At 34.7% G+C, this 20,718-nt stretch overlaps 1 protein-coding gene across 3 annotated transcripts; it reads left to right on the top strand.

Moving 5' to 3' along the window:
• Nucleotides 1-682: 682 nt before the first annotated feature.
• LOC126810102 (uncharacterized) lies at nucleotides 683-19,705 on the top strand. Of its 3 annotated transcripts, none has more exons than XM_050535092.2 (9): nucleotides 683-837; nucleotides 8,546-8,921; nucleotides 12,465-12,763; nucleotides 13,954-14,079; nucleotides 14,856-15,076; nucleotides 15,745-15,867; nucleotides 16,105-16,317; nucleotides 17,070-17,138; nucleotides 17,837-19,705. In XM_050535092.2, the coding sequence occupies exons 2-9, from the start codon at nucleotides 8,563-8,565 to the stop codon at nucleotides 17,936-17,938; spliced, it is 1,512 nt and encodes a 503-aa protein (XP_050391049.1). In that variant the 5' UTR covers nucleotides 683-837; nucleotides 8,546-8,562; the 3' UTR covers nucleotides 17,939-19,705. The 3 variants fall into 3 exon arrangements, with proteins under 3 accessions (XP_050391049.1, XP_050391041.2, XP_050391032.2); XM_050535084.2 differs by having other exon boundaries at nucleotides 12,465-13,156; nucleotides 14,856-15,070; XM_050535075.2 differs by having other exon boundaries at nucleotides 12,465-13,156.
• Nucleotides 19,706-20,718: the final 1,013 nt, after the last annotated feature.

Raw genomic sequence — 20,718 nt, 5'->3', positions numbered from 1 at the left:
TAATGTCTTATGTAAACATTGCACGCGCCCTTCAGCCAATGATTTACACCGCGTGCTGTGACGGCACGTGTTAAGGCAGTCATCTTTGACAGAGATATTACTAGACTCGTAATTCTTTGTGAAACAGATTGGTGGCGAGATCGTATGCGCATGACACGTATATCCAGCGATAATGCAATAACAGCACACTGATCCGCAGTGAATATTTGCATGGCCGCGACAATCACTGATAAGGATGACATTGATGCGGCTTAATGAGCTAGAAATATTAATTTTTTTCCTGCGACAAATTAAATTCTAAAACATTTTTTGTATATATTGGAAAAATAAATAAAGGCGTTTGACGTATTTGTAGTTAAAAATTATTTCCGATTTAGTGTAAATGGGTATTAAAATGACTAAAATGCAGCATTCTCTCCGAAGCAGTTATGTCTTATGTAAACAATGCACGCGCCATTCAGCCAATGATTCACACCGCGTGCTGTGACAGCACGTGTTAAGGCAGTCATCTATGACAGAGATATTATACGAGACTCTTAATTCTCTGTAAAACAGATTGCAATAACAAAACTGGACAATCTGATAAAAAAAACACTCGGCAAACCGGAATCTGCCGAGGTTTGCCGAGTGATAAAAAAAATCAAAAGGTTTATTTTGTGTGGGTCAAAATATGTTCGCACCGCCCAGTACAGTTGGCCTACATTATCTATTACTTAGGCCTAACTGTTTATTGTTAAAGTTCACAGCCTTATCTAGAGTTTCTAAATCTAAGTGAAGATGTAGCTGTATGTCAAGGATTAAGAGAATACCTTGACAGGGTTATTATTTAGTTCAAAGGTGATAATATTATACCTTGTGTTATCATTTTATTACGGAAATTGGAAGCTGAATATTATATTCTCAGAATCCTCCCCAATTAATTACTTTTTAATTAGATTAGGTCCATCCGGTCTAACTTAATCAATTTAAAGGCGTATACCGAGTCGGCCGGCGCCCCTCAATTTAAAATTCATTATTAAATTGTGACGTAATAATAAATGAAGTAAAAGGAGTCATACCTACAGTACTTTGCATTGTTCAGCTCTGAACGTAGGTCTCACTGTAGCCTACAGTTTGCAATACAAATTTGTGTTATCATTTTATTAATAATAATATCATATATGATGAAAGCTGAAAATTCTCACAATCCTCCCCAATTAATTACTTTTTAATTACATCCAGCTGGTCTAATAACTAATCAATTTAAGGGTATTTTTTACCGAGTCGGGCCCCTCAATTTAAAATTTGAAATTCATTATTAAATTGTGAGGTAAAAAAAAGAAAATATAAATAAAGTAAAACTAAAAGTAGTAATCCGATCAACAGAACTTTGCAATACAAATAACATAACCCCGCTAGAGTGCAATATTGTAGCCGAGTCTTGTCTTGTCCCCAGCTACAGTACAAGTACAATTGATGCACTCTTCGAGGCTTTGCACAGATAAAGCTAGCTTCTGATGCAAAACGAAATATAAAATAGTCACCGCTTGGATTAATTATTTGAGGTAAATAATGACTTGGAGAAGGCTTTATATTGGCAATTATCAATCAACTAATCATTAAACATACATTATGCAAGAGCAAAATCTGATTATTGCAAGTCTTAATTTAGGCTTCAGATGTTATAGAAATTATAAATTAGATCTTTATTTAAACAACAAGCCCAAAATCAACTCTGTAGACCCACAGATGGCTCGGCTACAGCTCGGATTTAAATAGGATTTCACTTATCAATTAATTCAAATATGGCGCATCCTGATGAGAATACGTCAGTTAGATCGAGGCTAAATGATAGAGTATACTTAGGGAGGCCGCTGTAGAGTGTTTCCACATGCCACTGAAAACTTTACTTGATAATCGAGATATGTAGGTGGAGTTAACGCCTGTCAATCAAACGATCAGCCACGGTGAAGGCACATTTCACTACCATTTCTATTCAAATATTACAACGATGATAACTATGTTCAGAATAAAGTAATTTGACTGAAATTTTCAAAATATTCTTCTTTCATCATCTACTTTTGAACTGTTATAGCAAGAATGACCAATTCTCTGTAAAAATCTCCCATAATGTATCTTTAATCCATGACAGTTATTACTCAATGATACGATCTCGATTTTCCGCTTGTTGATTAATTTATAGAATTTCGCCACATGGTTTTGGTTGACACTCAATGGCAATCTATATATCGTACGATTAGAATTTTAAGATTTTTCCCGCCACTTCTCAGGAAGAATCAGAAGTACTGTATCCCGAACATTAATCCCAATCAAATTTTTATCGCCACTTTCATTTTTTTTATCGCAAATTGCGACCTGACAGTGTGAGGCTGTGAGCTTTGAATGCAGCCATGATACCACAATGCACTGCACGGGGTGTCTGAGCTGAGTATATATTTACGTATTATATGGATTTTAAAACTCATTTGTATTCATTGAAAATTGGATTATCGGTAATACTTTGGCCATATTTATAACACAGCTTCACAATGATGCCAAGTAATACGTAAGGAGATTGACCGGTCGTCTCGCTGTGTGCGTTAAAAAAAATAACTAATTTTGCTGAGAATTTTAAGAAAATAGAAAGATTTTAGGTTATGGTACTCTTACAAAGCATCCAAATACAGGAGTTTTTTAAGATTTTTTATTGCTATTTTGATGTTTTGGGTCGAAAGATAGTATACTTATAAAATCATTTTTGTGAAAATCTAAATTTCGATCAAAATCAATATTTTCATTTGTTTTGTCTGTAGCTCATTATTAGATTTTGTGCATTCCGACCCATTTTGCCAGCACAGGTCACATTTATTATAAGATCATACCTGTCATTTAATATTTAAACTCGATCAAAAAAGTTTTTTTTATTAATCAATACCTTTAATGTCAATAGTTAAAATCTAGTTTAATATGTAGTTGCACAAATCAAGAATATTTAATTTGTTCATAGTTTGTTTTGTTGGAAAACCAATTTTTGCATCTCCATCATTCTATTGAACTTCTTGTAAAAATTCAAACTTGAAAAATTTGTAGAGAAATACAACTATCACTGGTAAGTTGATACCATTGAATTATGAACCTGGGCCCTTTAGTAATGGTGATTTTTGTCATTAATTATTGGTTAGAAATTATACAGAAGTCATTAATTAGCAGATGTTTATTATAACTAGCTGTAAAACATGCAACTACTACTATTAGTGTAAAAGTGTGACAAATTATTAAACCCATCACTCTTGGCATATCTTTCAATAGTCATGGTATTAACCCCTTAGTGATATAACACCTAATAATGACTGCCTGATTTTAACTAACTAATAAACATTATGTAGGCCCTACATGTATAATGACAACTTTCATCTGGTTGTGGCAAATATTTTAATTTATAAAATTATTTATTGCTAAGTCAACGATATCAACTTTACACTGTATGATATAAGCTTATGTACAGTATTTGCATTTGGTATACTGAGTATTTTATGCAACAAGATGACATTTGGATTTAAATGTTACACAACAGTCAAGACTAATTTGAAAGGAACACATGACCAATACTAGCTCACTAAAAAGGAGGTCTAGTGGTCACTCCCAGTGTTGGTTTAGAATGTTCCTCAGAATTTTCCTACATCTTTTTCCCTTGTCAGTCATGCTGACATAGCCTATAGGTGCCTAGAAAGGCTAGTGTGTAGTAATTTGTATGGGAGAAAAATTGAGATTCTTTAAACACATTAAGAGCGTGTCCGCGAGAAAACCATGCAGAAGGTGCTAAGGCTTCAATCACAGATTTTGACCAAATTTGGTTTATAAGTTGGGATAGTCCCAAAACACATAAATGTGCAATATTAGATAAATCTTTCAATTCCTGTATGAGAAAATTGAAAAAACATTTTTCATATGGTGAAATTGCCAAAATCTGTCTTTTCTCAAATACCAACTTTGGCAAGTCCTTACACCTTTACTATACGTAGCAGAAATACCAAACTCACACAGTTTATCGATGACTCAGTGCTGTTACCACAATATTAACTTGAGACGATTCTGGCGAACGAGATCTGTATACGGACTGGATATCAAAGCCTGTCTAAATTCCCCATTTTTCGTCACCCAAAGTTTGACGCCCTATAGCTACTTCTTTCATGGGGTGGGTTTAAAAAATTTATGCTCACGTGAACAAGCAACCTCCCAACATTTGATACAAAAAATAAAAATGACCGGAATCGACTTGACAAAAACTAGGTAAAGGAATCAATAACCCATGAAATTAACCTGTAATTTCCCTATTTTGGAGATAATTAACCGTAGTAGATAAAAAAAAACCTAACAATTTATTTTCCTTTTCATTCATATGGTGTTTACTACCAGCCCTAAAATACATTAGTATCTGTTTTATAAAAATATCTTGAAAAAAAATACTTTCAAAGGCCTGTAATCGTTCATGGCTCATCTGGCGTCAACAGGAATTGACTTCTGCAGTTGTCCACGACCTTCCATTGGAGTTTCGACGTGCTCAATCTTAACAAACATATCCATTACTCTCAAATAGACATTATTTTAAATAAAATGAAAAATTCACCTAAAAGTGAGATTCGAACCACCAACCGCATGACTTCCCCCGACCCACCCTCTCACCGAGTTGCTTGTCCCAGGGCCCCAAGTTCCATGTCGTGGGCCCTGTTCAGGGGGTTTGCCTAGGGCCTCTCTTATTCTAAATCCGGCCCTGAAGATGCAGCTGACGGTGCCCGAGAGCTGTAGCTACCATACTACACTGTTCAATGTCACCCACTTCGACGCAATTAGGCTTTGTTGCCGTTAATATTTAAGCTTCCACATTTCTGTATTGAAGAAATCAGTGGATGTGTCCCAAAATGAATAGTGGAAACATGCTCTGAAATTAGACATTTTGTAGCCATTTTCGGTAACTTGTTTGAAAATGAAATCTTAAAGAGACAATACAACAAATATGTTAAAGGGACAATATGACAATACCAAATATACAATAAATACAAATACACACTTATATAGAGTACAACATGGTACAAATAATGGCTATGGATATGATGAAAACGTATAAAAGTCAAAAATTTTATTTCTCTAATTAAATTTGCAAAAAAATGTATCACAAAAGCTTATTTTTAGCACTTTTCAATAAGCTGTATATTTTAAGTATGTTGCATTCCGGTCTTTTTTTTTACACCTATGGATACTATGTGCTTAGCACTTTAAAACCATCCAAAGAAATTCTACTTGCGACCATGAAAGAAAAAGTTACAGTGTATCTTTTTCTGCACTATAAGGACAATGTGAATATGGTACCCTAAAACAAGTCCACACAAAATTAGTATGTACTGATTTTTTTTTTCAAATTAGTGCTGGGGTAGAAGTTGACCACCCGCTTTATCAGACAGGGTCAAAATTAGAAGGTTGCTATTCCACCATAAAATGCAGTCTGTGCTTAAAAAAGGTAATAAATACACATGTGAAAACCGCAATTTTACCCATAAAATGAATAATTCCTGTACAGTCCTTTAGAGCGACAGCAGACTGTAACCACTTCAGCATGTTACCTCTTGCCACTAGGGGGTGTCATACCATAAGTTTGATCAAAAACTTCCGACCCCCCATCTTAGCACTTTTTGTGATTTTTGCATGGTCTTCTCGCGGATACACTCTTAACGTCCCTGTAAATTAAAAGAACCTTTGACAGTGGCAATGAAAAATAAGAGTTGACTGTAGCGCCACTGCCCCGTATTCCTGAAGCAATGGCCCAAGAAAATGCTCTCTGACCATTGCTGGATTGACTTCAGATACTTGAACTTTTGAGGGAGTGTGTCTATTCTTCCCGTTCAATCAAATCTATCTCAAGTACAGCAACATGACAGCCCTTTGTTTAATCTGGGGTCTTCCCTGAAACTTTGGACAGTGATTTAAGGTATTTTAATGCCAAACAGTGAAAGGATTGTTTGTCTCCAAACTGTACTGTTTCCAATGTGTCGGTATTGATAGCCTTGTTTGTCATGCAATTAGTTTTTCTGCAATATTCTGCTATGCACTGGTTAATTGGGCTTAATAAAATACAAGTAAGTCAAGACGTAAGGTTATGTAAACATATTTGGTCTAATTTGGAGCTCTTTTTAAAGTCTAATGATATTGCTATGCAGTTAGCTATTGGTTTTTAATCGGACTATTGACCAGTCATAATTTGGAACAGAAATTTGCTTCCATTATAGCAATATTAAATGTGATTAGGTCTAATCAAACGAAACACTGCGAGGGGTATGCACTGCCCGGGCAAAATTTTGCTTATGACTATGGTATAAGCCTGCCTTCATTATTAAAAATCCTGGTTGAGCCAGAAATAGAGGATGTTGAACCCCATTTCAGTTCATTCCATTGATCTACCAAAACTGTAGTGAGACCTGTACTAATATAAAGATAAAAGGATATTGACACCAATAAATAAATCATTTAATTATTGTGTTACCATTATAATTATTGTTAAGCACAAACACGTGCCTAGTGTATAGTGTGTCAACACAAACATTACCTGATATATATACATTGTACATGTATGACTGTCATGATTAAAGGAGTGATCTTAGATATATTTCACTGAATAAAACTCGTTTTATTAGTGTGAAGGACTCTTAAGAATTGTTTATCATTGTTCTGTGCAACTGTTTGAAGCACTGTGATACTTCAAAAAAGTACAAACTTTTAGTTGTCTGGGCTTGTAAGTAAGTCTCAAAAGTGTGTACTTTATAATAGCCTAGATAACTGTGTATATAATCATGATGTTGTAGTGGTGAGTAATTATCTCAATTATCAAGTTATCCACACAACTGAAATATAAATTCCTCAAATGTGATTAATGAGTTATGTAACCCTCTTAAACAGGAAATTTAATGACCATTTCCGATTTACACTGTGTTTTGGTTTAAAGTTGTTGGTTATTTCTTCACATTTTCACACTTTTTATATGCCCACATTTTTATGCGAACGTATATTGTCGTCGCCCTTGTCCGTCCGTCTGTCGGTCCGTCCACAAGTTGTTTGTGGACACTTACAAAGGTGACAATTTTTATCCGATTTTGACCATAGAAATATGTACAGTTTAATTTCTATTTTGACGAAGCTTGAAATATAGGTTGATATCCCAAAGATCTCGGTTCCGGTCGATATTGGCATGTATCGGACCATAACTTCATGGATTATGGCCCCTGATTGTACGAAAAATCATGTTTTTAGCTTGTGGGCACTCTAAAGGTCACAATTTTAACCCGATTTTAATGAAACTTGAAATGCATGTTTACAACGCAAAGATCTTGGTTCCGTTCGATATTCGCGCATATCAGATTGTAACTTCCAGAAGTATGGCCCCTCCTTGTACGAAAATCACGTTTTTAGCTTGTGGTCCCTCTAGAGGTCACAATTATTTTTTTCCGATTTAAAAAAACATTTGAATATCCGTTACACCATAATGCTGGTTGAATTCAAATAAATAGTGTAAACATCTGGTATATCAAGCTAGATTATGGCCCTTCATTGTTCGAAAATTCGCATTTTTAGCTTGCGGATTCTCTAGAGGTCACAATATTTTTTCCGATTAAATATATCATCATTCCACCATTATGAAGGTTGAATTTGAATTTCGGGAAAATTGAAATGAAACTGCCCAACAAAATGGCATCTCTTTGTACACAAATTGTGTAAAAGTATGTAATACGAAGGTTGTGGACCCTCTAGAGGTCAAAATTTTTATCTGACTTTGATGAAACTTAAAACATATCTTTATATCCTAACGATCTCAATCTCTTTTGATATTTGCGCATTTCAGACCAGAACTTTCTGGATTATTGCCCTTGATTGTACAAAAAAATCGCGATTGTTTTTAGCTTGTTCTCTATTCATCTCTTGCAAAATCTGGGCGTATCCTGCCTGGCAGCCGCTGGTTTTTTATAGATTCCCTGCTGGCACCTGAATTCACCTTTCCTAAGCTGTACCATATCTAAGACCTTTTTAATCCCATACAATGATACTTATCATCTTTTTGGTTGCTGCACATAGTGAATATTTTGGTTCTTGAAAATCAGAACTACATGTATGTGTTTCTTGCTTCCCCTTGTCATTAAGATCTGACATATTGAAAATCAAGGTAGTCCACCAGATTTATTAATTAGGGAATTAACATGAAGGATTAGAAGACATTGGTTCTCTTCTTTTATTCGGTCGCTTTGAGATAATGGTAGAGGACTAACTAACAACATTGTAGGCTACTACGTACTGCATTAGCTTGATAATGTTGAGAGAATACTCTTTGAAATGTTACCTAAATAATTAGGTATTTCAGTACAGAATGTACATATTGTGTGGGAGAGAGATTAAACATGTAGAATGTAGACTAAATGTATGCCTTTGAACAATGCCTGATCCACGTTTGGAGCTTCCTTCTGAATATAAATACCATGTTACATTGTAGTTGCAATGACATTAAACATTGAATTTCTCTTTACAGGAAGATGATCCAACTTAATGGCACACAAAATACCTCGTATTAAAATCCGTCAACCAAATGTTGATGACAAGGAACAACTTGTTAAAAACTCAGATTATGAATTTGAGGATGATGATGACTTGTACCAATCACGAGTAGAAGGCCTACCTCGTTGCCAGGAAATGATTCACATTACTAATATGGAGGATCAAGCACACCAAAGTGATGCTTTGGATAACCATATGGGCCAAAATGATCAGATTATAAACCAACTCTCTGGTCCTGGTCATGGACATCCTTTGTTACATCCTATGGCAAGATCAAGACCTACGACATCAGAAAAAACCAACACTAGACGGCGGGGTCACATGAATAATCTGCCAGAACGAGATGCCTTGTAAGTATTAAAGGGGCATTATGGGAGATTAGATAAAGAGTTGAAATTCTTGCTATAATAATTAGAAATAGATAACGTATATAGAATATGCTGTTCATCATTACTAAAAAAGTCGATACAATAAAAACCAATGTCCAGATTATCGATTTTTGTGTTTAATTATCCTTCACAAAATGTATTCTAATCCGCTAAATGTCGCAGGCTAGCGATGGCATCGAGAGTTGATTATGGTTTGGATAAGTTAATTAATGTCTAATTCAGGCCTAAAGAAAGACCTGCAATAGGCAGAATTAGCTGTTTTCCATAATGTGTGTTGTACAGTACTTACCAATCACACTGCGTTGTATGACACAAAGCTGCACAGATTCAGTTCATGATGAGCATTTAATCGCTTACCTAAAGCATTAGAAAGTCTTTCACAATTCCTATAAATGGACAAAATACAATCACATAGGACATTTCAATGATTGTCACAAGGCAGTATTAATTCTATATTGCATTAGAAGGCTCTAAGTTATATAGGTTCTTTCGACCATAAAACTGTAGCATAACAGAATTTTATATAGTGCGTTTTTCAGGAGATATATTTTGACTTCATTGGGATAAAAAAAAAATCTAAAAATTAAATTCTATTAGTTTTAATGGACATTGAATAACTAATATTAAGTAATCTGTTAAAATGTTAAGCACTATATAAGAACTTGTCCATAATTATTAATATGTGTATTGGAGTTAATTTGTAATAAACAACAACTACATGTATAGGAAGAGAGGAGACCGTGCTTCATCATACTGTTTAATTAAATGCTTTTGCTGTCTGTGTCTACTCTCTGTACTATCTGCTTGTATTCTCTGACTTTGTAACTGCACATTCTGTGATGCAAAATGCATTAATCATGGTTTCAAATATTTTCCATAAAGTAGTGACTCAGAAACTATTTTATGGAAAACTCAAAATTTAAAATTCATTAGAAATTCAGTGTATACTGATTTTTAGCAAAATTGTCCCTTTAATACTTTTAACAAATATTAACAGTAAATTTGATTTTTTTATAGTCATTCCCTTGTATTAATTATTACTCAAGAGTTATTTCAAACTAAAACTAGGAAGTCATTATGATTGACTTCAAAAATATTAATTATGATTCGATTTACTGTCGATGGAAATTGATGAGCCTCAGGAGGCATTGGGAATAGGTTCCCCAGTGTCTCAGGGAAGCTTCGGGAGCGTCACAAGCCATGTGGAACAATTGGGAGGCCTCAGGAGAACTGTGAAAAATTTCAGTGTTCAAGAAGGCTCTAAGTTATATAGGTTCTTTCGACCATAAAACTGTAGCATAACAGAATTTTATATAGTGCGTTTTTCAGGAGATATATTTTGACTTCATTGGGATAAAAAAAAAATCTAAAAATTAAATTCTATTAGTTTTAATGGACATTGAATAACTAATATTAAGTAATCTGTTAAAATGTTAAGCACTATATAAGAACTTGTCCATAATTATTAATATGTGTATTGGAGTTAATTTGTAATAAACAACAACTACATGTATAGGAAGAGAGGAGACCGTGCTTCATCATACTGTTTAATTAAATGCTTTTGCTGTCTGTGTCTACTCTCTGTACTATCTGCTTGTATTCTCTGACTTTGTAACTGCACATTCTGTGATGCAAAATGCATTAATCATGGTTTCAAATATTTTCCATAAAGTAGTGACTCAGAAACTATTTTATGGAAAACTCAAAATTTAAAATTCATTAGAAATTCAGTGTATACTGATTTTTAGCAAAATTGTCCCTTTAATACTTTTAACAAATATTAACAGTAAATTTGATTTTTTTATAGTCATTCCCTTGTATTAATTATTACTCAAGAGTTATTTCAAACTAAAACTAGGAAGTCATTATGATTGACTTCAAAAATATTAATTATGATTCGATTTACTGTCGATGGAAATTGATGAGCCTCAGGAGGCATTGGGAATAGGTTCCCCAGTGTCTCAGGGAAGCTTCGGGAGCGTCACAAGCCATGTGGAACAATTGGGAGGCCTCAGGAGAACTGTGAAAAATTTCAGTGTTCAAGAAGTTTTGTCGGGAAAACAGACCGGGGGAGTACCCCCCCCCCCCCCCCCCCCCCCCCCCCCCCCGAAGCTTTCTAGATTCACAAACATCCCCGGTTTGTTTTCCCCGTTCTGAGGGGAACACATCGGGAAAAGTTTCAATGCAACATTGAAATTTTTCGCAGTTGTCCCAAGGCCTTCCGATGCTCGAAGCTTCACCGAGACACCTAGCAACCTTTCTCCGAAGTATCCTGAGGCTTATCATTTTCCATAGGTAGTACATCGCCACGGTAATAAATGTCCAGTGGGACCGAGGCATAAGTGTCGTCGATATGCCACCACGCAAGGGACTGAGATCTGCACACAAATACACCCTGCCCACAATAACCCTTTCCGGAGGGAAACCTATGATGGTTTGCATGTACTCACTGATGCATCCCCTAATGATGATCATTATCAGCGAAGGTACACCAAAGCTTTCCCGAGCATTGGGAACCACCCTCGATGATTCACAGCAACCGGTTAGGGTCATTCCCAGAAGATTTATGAACGTTTACCGGACCATCCACGATGCCACATTGCAAGTCATTTCTAATCTGTTTTTTGCGGGGCAAAAATATTGGGAGCCATCCGTAGAAAATTTGTTTATTTCCACATCGCCGATGATTTTTACCCAGTTGGTACCTAGGTATTAAACACAAACATTGGTACATGTCATTTCGTTTTAACTTTATATATATTTACAATTTTTAACTTCAAACTGAGGACCCCATGTTCCTTCAAGCCTTGCGGTCGAAAAATCATGATGGTTCTTGGCTTATGTTGTGATTTTAACCTGGATCATTCTAATTGAGAGCCCTTTTTGGTTATTTTTTTATGTAAATTTATGTTAGCTTGTCCACATTCTCAATCTGTTATCTGTCTCAGCTTCACATTCTATATTATTGTCACATCAGTAAGGTACATGTAAGATTTAAATAGTTTAGATAAAAGAGAGATGATTAAAGTTTGTTTACATCAGATTGTTTGTTATCTAATCTATATTTTGATCTGTTGGAGGGTTAGTCAGTCCTTGAGCTGCTTTAATTAATACTGTAGTCAGTCATCTCTGTAGGATTACAAAGACCTTAACAAGATTTAGTACTTTTCATTTATAATCTGTAGTGAAGTTTGATTCAAGGATCAGCTCTTTGATTTGTGAAATTTAATTTAAAGTAGTTATTTATCAATTTTATATGTTAACTTGAAGATAAAAGGTTATTTTTCTAATTTTGAATTTCTAGGAAGCTAGCAATTGGTCAGAAGTTTAGGAGTGGTTTTCACTTTAATTAGGATACATGTAGCTAAAAAACATATACAATTTACAGTAACAGCGGAATGGATTGACACAGTGTGAATAGGGATAAATTAACACGATGGTGAATTTGATGTTTTTTTCTCACACAACTTCATACAGTAATGCTTATTTGTTTTATATTTTCAGGTGTCGTATTTTAGGGAACGACATTTCCTCTGATCGCTTCATGTCTTCCCAGGGATCTCCATACATGAACAATCTACTAAATATTGTATCTTCGACCGAGGATGGCATGCACCAGAAAAATATCATGTTATCAAAACGGATCCCAACCTGGGTGTGGTATGTACTTGCAAAATCTCTTGGAATTAAATTATCACCTACAGACAAACCTATAGCGGCAACAGTGCTTCATATTCTGACGATGTTTATTGCACTGGCATTTGCGGTCACTGGACTCTGGTTTATTGTAAGTGATATTTTAAGTGAGTATTCAAAGACTACTGTTTTGATTGGCACTGTGGCCGTTGTGTTGGGATTTTCATGGATTTGTATGGGAATTTATTCACACAAACTTGCTGGACGACTTTTCAGTAATAAAAACTTTGTGGAGTCGGTTCGAATGCATGCAAAAACCTTTCTAAAGATCAGTACCGTGGGTCTGGTCGTCATTGTTTGTTTGATCATCATCGGTATCCAGGCGTATGAAAATTTTGTCGTTTACACTGGAGAAGGATCAGCATGTAAATTGGCTGAGATATATCCAGTCGTGTGTGATGTAATGTATGGAACAATGATAGCGTATTTAGTTATCGGAATGATCTGGAATATTGTTGTGGGATGTGTTCTCCTATCTGTTTGCCGAACACATACAATTAGTAAGTATTTCAATTTATATAGTATGGTCCACCAGTCTATGGAAATTCTCAATCTGATTAAAACACAGATCCAATTGCGTTTCGTTTTTATAGTTCAAAATTTCAATTTTACTTGTCTTTACTAAACTTGGATCTGGAAGCGTTATTTAACTCTTGTTCTGCTTGAAATGAGGGGCCAGCCAATCAAATGGTCTGTCGAATCGAGCGTTTGACCTTTTTTGCGCGGAACTGTGGGTAGACATTAGCGGCAATAGAAATCAAAACAAAGCAAAAGTAGATAAAAAAATACATGGCGGTCGCTAATTGGTTAATCGATTGACTGACATAATCGGGTCAAATGTCGCTTGCTTGGTACGTCATAGAACGTGAACTCCCACTATAACTTGTTAGATCTACATGTAGTGTAGGCCATCGAAAGTATAAAAAACGAAACGAAATATAGATCTATATTTTAATTAGATTGGGAAATTCTAGTCATAAAGTATTAAATTAATCATTAATCCTAATCATGGGTTTCTGTGGTAATAAAATTAAATCAGGTTTACCATCCTACTTTTCTGCACCGGGCAGGTAAATGTTATGTGGTGTGTCATGAGGGAAATTTTGCTAGGATGCATCTGTTGGTATATGTTTCATAATTAATCTTGTTTGACAATTATTTGTCCGTCAGCTGTAATATTAATCTATAACACACACTAATACCAAGAAACAGAAATAAAAATAGAAAGTTTGTAAATTCAAGGATATGTTTCTTTGTAGCTACATGTAACTATTTCTGTAGTATTTTCATCGTTTAGGTATCAGAAGATTTATGAGAGAGTTGGCCCTGGACTCGAAGATCTTTGAAATGAATCTGAGAAACGAGATCTTAGGACAAAAGATAGAATTAGATGCTCTACTCGATAAAAGTAGTCATTATGATGGTAAGTACAAATGTAGACGGTCATCTTCCTATTTTTTTAGGATGTCTGATAATATGGCAACCAACTTTGTTGCAATTTGGATGTGTGAACCCAATCCACATTAAACACTTTAACCCTATGAACATGAGCAGCTGTATTTCCGACCCTGATGTTGCTGAAATATCATAAATATATGGCTTCTTTATTTTATAACTAATTATAAGTTTATAACTGCTTTCAACTGATGTAGTCTCTTGTAAGATGAATATAAAAATAAACTTTCAATGGTAGGTTTTTCTGTTTGCAATAAGATAAACAGTTATTATGCTTTGATGATGAATCCAGGCAATAGCTTGGTCCAAGGTCACACAACGTTCAGGGACTCGATGTTCAAAGAGGTTGAGTCGAGGGAGTTCAGTTTATCCTTGTATTTGTAAGATGATACAGGCACATGTAGATAGACAATGGTAAGAATATCTCACACTTTATTCAATAAGAGTTATGTTTCTTTTGTTTCAATAATAGTTGTGTTTATTTTGTTTCAGTAAGAAGAGTTGTGTTAATTTTGTTTCAGTAAGAGTTGTGTTTATTTTGTTTCAGTGAGAGTTGTGTTTATTTTGTTTCAGTGAGAGTTGTGTTTCAGTAAGAGTTGTGTTTATTTGTTTCAGTAAGAGTTGTGTTTATTTGTTTCAGTAAGAGTTGTGTTTATTTTGTTTCAGTGAGAGTTGTGTTTATTTTGTTTCAGTAAGAGTTGTGTTTATTTTGTTTCAGTAAGAGTTGTGTTTATTTTGTTTCAGATCTATCTGATTGGTTCGTATGGGATGACCGTATTAACACAGACCCACAGAGTGATGATGTCACATCACAGAAGATCTTTATCCAGTCTATAGTTGGACAGGAAATGGAACAGAATAAGGATGCCTACATTCCAAAACGACAAAATTCCAATACATCCTCATCAAGAGACTACAATGGTCCTGATTTGCCAGACATAGAAGAACAGCAAGAAGAGGTACATGTACGTGTAATATCATAGCAGTGGGCGGTGTCCTTAAATTCCCCTACCAGGCAGGTGCAAGGGTCTTTATTATATTGCCTACAAGAAACCTACAAAGTCAAGTGGAGATCCTGCTCTTTGTTATGTTCAAGCCTGGGATTAAAACCCATGACTTGTATGTATACAGATCACAGACCTTATAATCTACAGAGTGTGTGTTAGATCAGTTGGATGCATCTCTCTCAATAAACCCACCCCATTCTCCTCCTGACATGAAAATGAGTCTGTTATGAGATGGAAAAAAGTTTCATCAAGATGTAAATAATTTTCCAGAGAAATCATGTTAGTTTTGTGTTTAGCTGGGTTATTATATCTGAAATCGAGGCAGGGGAGGGGAACATCATGGTTGTTGAGTATTATTGGCACCACTTGTCAGGAGTATCGCTTGTGGGACTGGCAAGTACATGTACATTCTTGCCTAGTTGTTGAATCGGATAAAAAAAACTGGATTGCACATAAACTAACCCTTGAAATCCTATAAATAATGTACATAAACGTTGCTATCCAGGCAATATTCTTCATAGCATTGCACTCATGACCATATTGTGTTAAAGTCCTTTCTATTCCTATTATTTTTACATAGAACACATGATATCACTCTACATATTTGTTCAATTTCTGTTTTGCAGATTAGCGAAGAAAATTATACCCAGACAACTGAAGGTGAAGAAGACGGAGATGCTGAAAGGGACAGAACTCCCACACAGATAATGTCGAATGAAGGGTTGTTATTTTCCTACTGGAAATTAAGTGTAAGTTTATTAATTCATGCTAAATACTTGACGTACAGTTTATAGGGCTAGGGCCTAGGGGTTTAAAAATGGGCTGAGTAAAAAATTTTATGCCTAGAACTATTTGCCAGAGAGATCTCAGACAAACCAACACTTAACAGATATTAAATAATATTAAGAATTTCTGAAAAGTAGCTTTAGGCTAATGAACGTAAAATGGTGTGCACGTAAATGATCCACTGTATCCATCTGTTACAGCAAAGGTTACGAGTGACATCACGTTATCTTCAAAGATGGCTGTCTAGTTTGATATCTTTTATCCTTATATGGTGTGCTGATTACATCATGTATTGGACTACCCATAGTGCAACTTTAACAGGAATACTACAGTTTATTCTGCCATTGCTCATCCTGTTGATAATCTGTTCAGCGTATGCGGAGGTCAACTCAGAAGGTCAACGAATGCTAAGGGTGAGTTAATTGATGCGGCCATATTCTGATAATAACTGCCAGAGCTGGATAATCTTGCGATAATTCTAAAGCCTAATGTTATCCAAATGACCTGCAATTGATACACATTTTTGTAAGTTCATGAATCCTATTGATTTTCATTGATTTCCAATAATTACCTTCAGAGTTATGGCCTTTGATCAATTTGAAAAATCTTGTAGACGCTCTACAGTTTGAAATTGTCATCCAATTGACTTGAAATTAATGCAAAATGACATATTTCTACAGATTTTACCAAATATTTCTTTAAAAAATGTATAAGTTTAAGTAGCATGTAGTTATCCGCACATATCAGGCTAAACATCTAGGGCAGAAATTAAAAAAAAATATTATAAAAGCCAACTTTTATTAGTTTAGAAACACAACAACTAGATGAAAAGATGTGCGAGAATATTAGGATTCTGAGGAAGCGAAAAAAGTTTATTTTATCAAATGTACCAGATAAGACATTGATTTTCAAACATTTCAGAAAATTGTTTTGGGAGTTATGACTCTTGATTAATTTGAAATATATTATGTATGCTCTAAGTGTAGTTATGATGAATAAATTGTCCAAATTGGACACAATGTTGAACTACATGATTGAAGCTATTTTTCTGACAAAAAAGATAACGATTTTTGAGCGGAAGAAGGGGGTATCTTATGGGTACTATAAAACAATGTTTTTGCATTTATATTTTCCTTTTATCATAACAATGTTAATATTATTTCAGTGTATTTGTCCAACAGAAGAAAGAATGTCAGTTATTTATTTTATGTCCCAACAACCACTTCAGATGCAGGTTAGTAATAATAATAAATTTACTTCAAAGTGCTTATGTTGTTCTGCAGCAAAACTGTAATATGGTCTACCCTAACAATTGACCCCAAGTTGACTGTCCTATCAATCAGATGAAGCCACTTCATGTTATCAACCAGTATTCAAAGTAACATTTTCCTCATTCCGCCATGTTGTAGCCTCAATTATCAAAAATTGGCTATGAAAGATGTGATGTCTTATATAGGCCTATATATAGTGATTAGTCTGAAACGCAACCGCTTCACAATTACTGAACATTAATTATAAGTTATAGTGTAGTTCAAAATCACAGAAAAAATAAATGTTAATATAAATTCACATGGTTTGGATTTCTTTCATCCAAATTATATGAGATACATGTATATACATGTCATAAGAAAATATACTGGTGTTGGACAGAAACTGAATATATTATTATTAATCGCCATAGCTAAAATAAGTTCCCTGTATATAAGTATGTCATGATTCTATATACACCAAATCTGTTATTGGTACTGATAGTACTGTGACAGGTGTCAATTCCATGTAAAACAAGTGCAATTCAGTCAACCCTTATTGTTGAACAATTGAGTACCCACATAATATCAAGCCTTAATTCATTCATGTCTTAGAATATCCAAACTCCATACAAATACATTTAAAAGAGGATTACACTAATTCTAATCAACACTTTTCTTTCAGGTGTTCAGTTTTCCTATCACCTACAATGCCTTATTAGGAGTTATTCTTGCTTTCTCGGTTGCCATAGCTTCCAGGATTATATTAGATGAAGTGCTGAAGTAGTATTTGCTCAATAGAGATGAAAGAGATCTATCACATTTCAACTAGTGTTTATTCACTACAAATGGTGTCTTCATTTATTTTATCACTTTAATGTCTTTCACAACCCTTTTTATTTTTCAATTCTTTATACCTTGTGCCTGTAGAACAAAATATATCGGTTGACCCTATTTAGGCTATTATTTGCCATTGAACTGGCAAGATGGCTACCCAGTACCTATTATGATTGGCTGAAATTGATCATGAACGATACACCCATATCATTAGGGCAATTTACACTGAACTGCTGTCATTACACATTTTATCACACAAACAGTTTACTTCAAACTTTTTTTTATGACAATGTATGGAAAATCTTCATGTGTGGTATTCATTAATTGTATAATATTGTCTTGGCTCCTAATGAATAATTCCGGGACATGGCTGTTGGACTGAACACAAATCAACACGCCTCTAATTTCGAAATAGGAAGTATTTATCTCTTCAGTGCAGGAGAAACACACCAAAGACATTCAGAACATATCCCAGTCTAATATAACTAATAACACTCTGGACAACCAATTCTATAAATCATCAATTATAATTACTGGTGGCCTTAGACACCCAAGTTTATAAACCTTTAATGAATTGAAAGAAAATATTAGTATATTTTTATATTTAAAAAATGATAACTTTATGAATTCTGTTAATAGAAAATGTCATTTTTTTTATATGGAAAAAACCCCAATATATTTTATTTTGTTGTATTATCTAAATGTTGTTTACCTGAAGAGTTTAATAAAATAAGGACGGTGCTAGTAATCGACAAATAATTTAGTTCTTTTTTCAAAAACTTTTATATTATTGTGTATTTAATACCTAAGAATAGTTATCTTTAACCTTTCATATATTTTATATTATATACTGTGTCAGATGGCCTTTTTCCCCCTACCCATGTATACTTTTTTTTAATTTATTTATACCATAGTCGATTTATACTGCACAAATAAAACATTTATTAAAGGAGCAAAACCTGTTTGGTTCTGGTCAAATTTCTATACAGTCTTTATGTATAATATTAATACTTTGTTTCATTTTGTTTTTGTTCCTTTTGATACTTTATTGGGGGGGAGGGGGTCAAGTGGTGTGGTTTCGGTTCCCCGTGACAAGGAGTAGGGTTGCCTGTCCGACCTTGTGGGTTTTCTCTGGGTTCTCCAGTTTCTTCCCACTGCTAAAGACAAGACCCCTACGCGCAAGTGAATTAATGAAATAAAACTGAACCATATGTTAGTTCTGAAATGACATCAGGTGGACGTTAAACTGCATTTCTCTCTCTCCCACTTTCTTGCTTTATCATTTCGGTGTAAGGACTGTACCTTTTGCACACTGGTGGCTTTATAATGAAGATCTGGTCGAAATTATTTAGTTGGTTGATTTTGTTGTATTACTGAACAATGGGGAGCTATACATTACTATTGCAGGTCCTTGTCACCATTGAAGATGATGACTTGTATTTCTTCCAAAAAGTATTATATTGCTACTGATGTAAGTTGTGATTCACAATAACGATTTGTCTTTGAAATGGAATTTACAAGTATTATTCATCAAAATGTATCTGGTGGAACTACTGTTCTCAAAGGACTTGGCATTAGAGACCCACTAAAAGTTTAATACTGTAACAGAACATAAGCATGTATTTAATTATGATTGTAAAATAACTGGTTTATATTTTAGATATCAAAAGATCTTGCCCCTGTTGTTTTATTTTATGAATAAATTATTTAATCTATGTATATATTGTTTTGTTGTGGGAATATGCAAAGGACAACAACAAAGCGAGACAATATAAAGTATTTTAGGTAATTTGATATCAATTTATAAAATCATAATCTCAGGCCATGATTTGTAGCTTCCATTTTTATAGGCCCACATTGAAATGTAGTGGTATGTTGTTGGGTTAGCGTCCGATTAAATTTATACACACTGTTTATAGTCATGAGACAAAGAATCCTATTGACTTTTCACTGATTTATGATAATCAATAGCAGAGTTATGGCTCTTGATCACTTTGAAAAATCTTGTGGTCGCTCTATAGATTAAAGTTATTATCGGATTGTCTGTAATGTTTACACGGGACCTCGCTTTTTCGTCCCATCCGAACGACTAGACAGCTGTCCTTTTCAGGCCCGTCGTCCTGCATCACTGACAAGGGCGAACCACGCCGCAAAATCTGGATGATCTTTCTCGTACAATGCAGGGATCGAACACACGACCTCCAGACTAGCGAGCCAGCATCTTAGCCACCCTGATGGAAGACAATCGACTGGAATCGGTAAGTCACGTCAATAAATGACATGTTTGAGTTATCAATCATTATGGACAATTCCTCCGAAGATTTGATTTTCGGTATTGACTCAGTCTTTAAAAAAAAACAGTTATTAGCGATCACATTAGTACAATATTCCTGACGTTTACTCAGTGTAAACTCAAGGTAGTGAACAGAGCGTGGTTATATTTACTTTTAAAAATGACTTACTTTTCTCAGTAGTGAAAACCCCGAAACGCAGCAAGATTTATTTTCTTGCATTTCGCCTCCTACTCGTCTGGTTCATACGCCAATCAGCCATATGAAGTAAACTGCTCTTTTGAGGGTAGGATACTGATAGGGTATCTTACAATTAAACTCGAATGTGATTGATTCACTACTACCCGAACTTTGGATTCATACACTTAGTTCCGACTGGAATTCTGGATGTGTCAGCGTTATAGAAACCCATTAATTGGTATCATATTATAAGATGTCT

The sequence above is a fragment of the Patella vulgata genome, chromosome 1, assembly GCF_932274485.2.
Source record: "Patella vulgata chromosome 1, xgPatVulg1.2, whole genome shotgun sequence".
Taxonomy (NCBI): domain Eukaryota; kingdom Metazoa; phylum Mollusca; class Gastropoda; family Patellidae; genus Patella; species Patella vulgata.
Note: the sequence above shows the minus strand (reverse complement) of the source record. Positions and strands in the feature narration are given on the sequence as shown.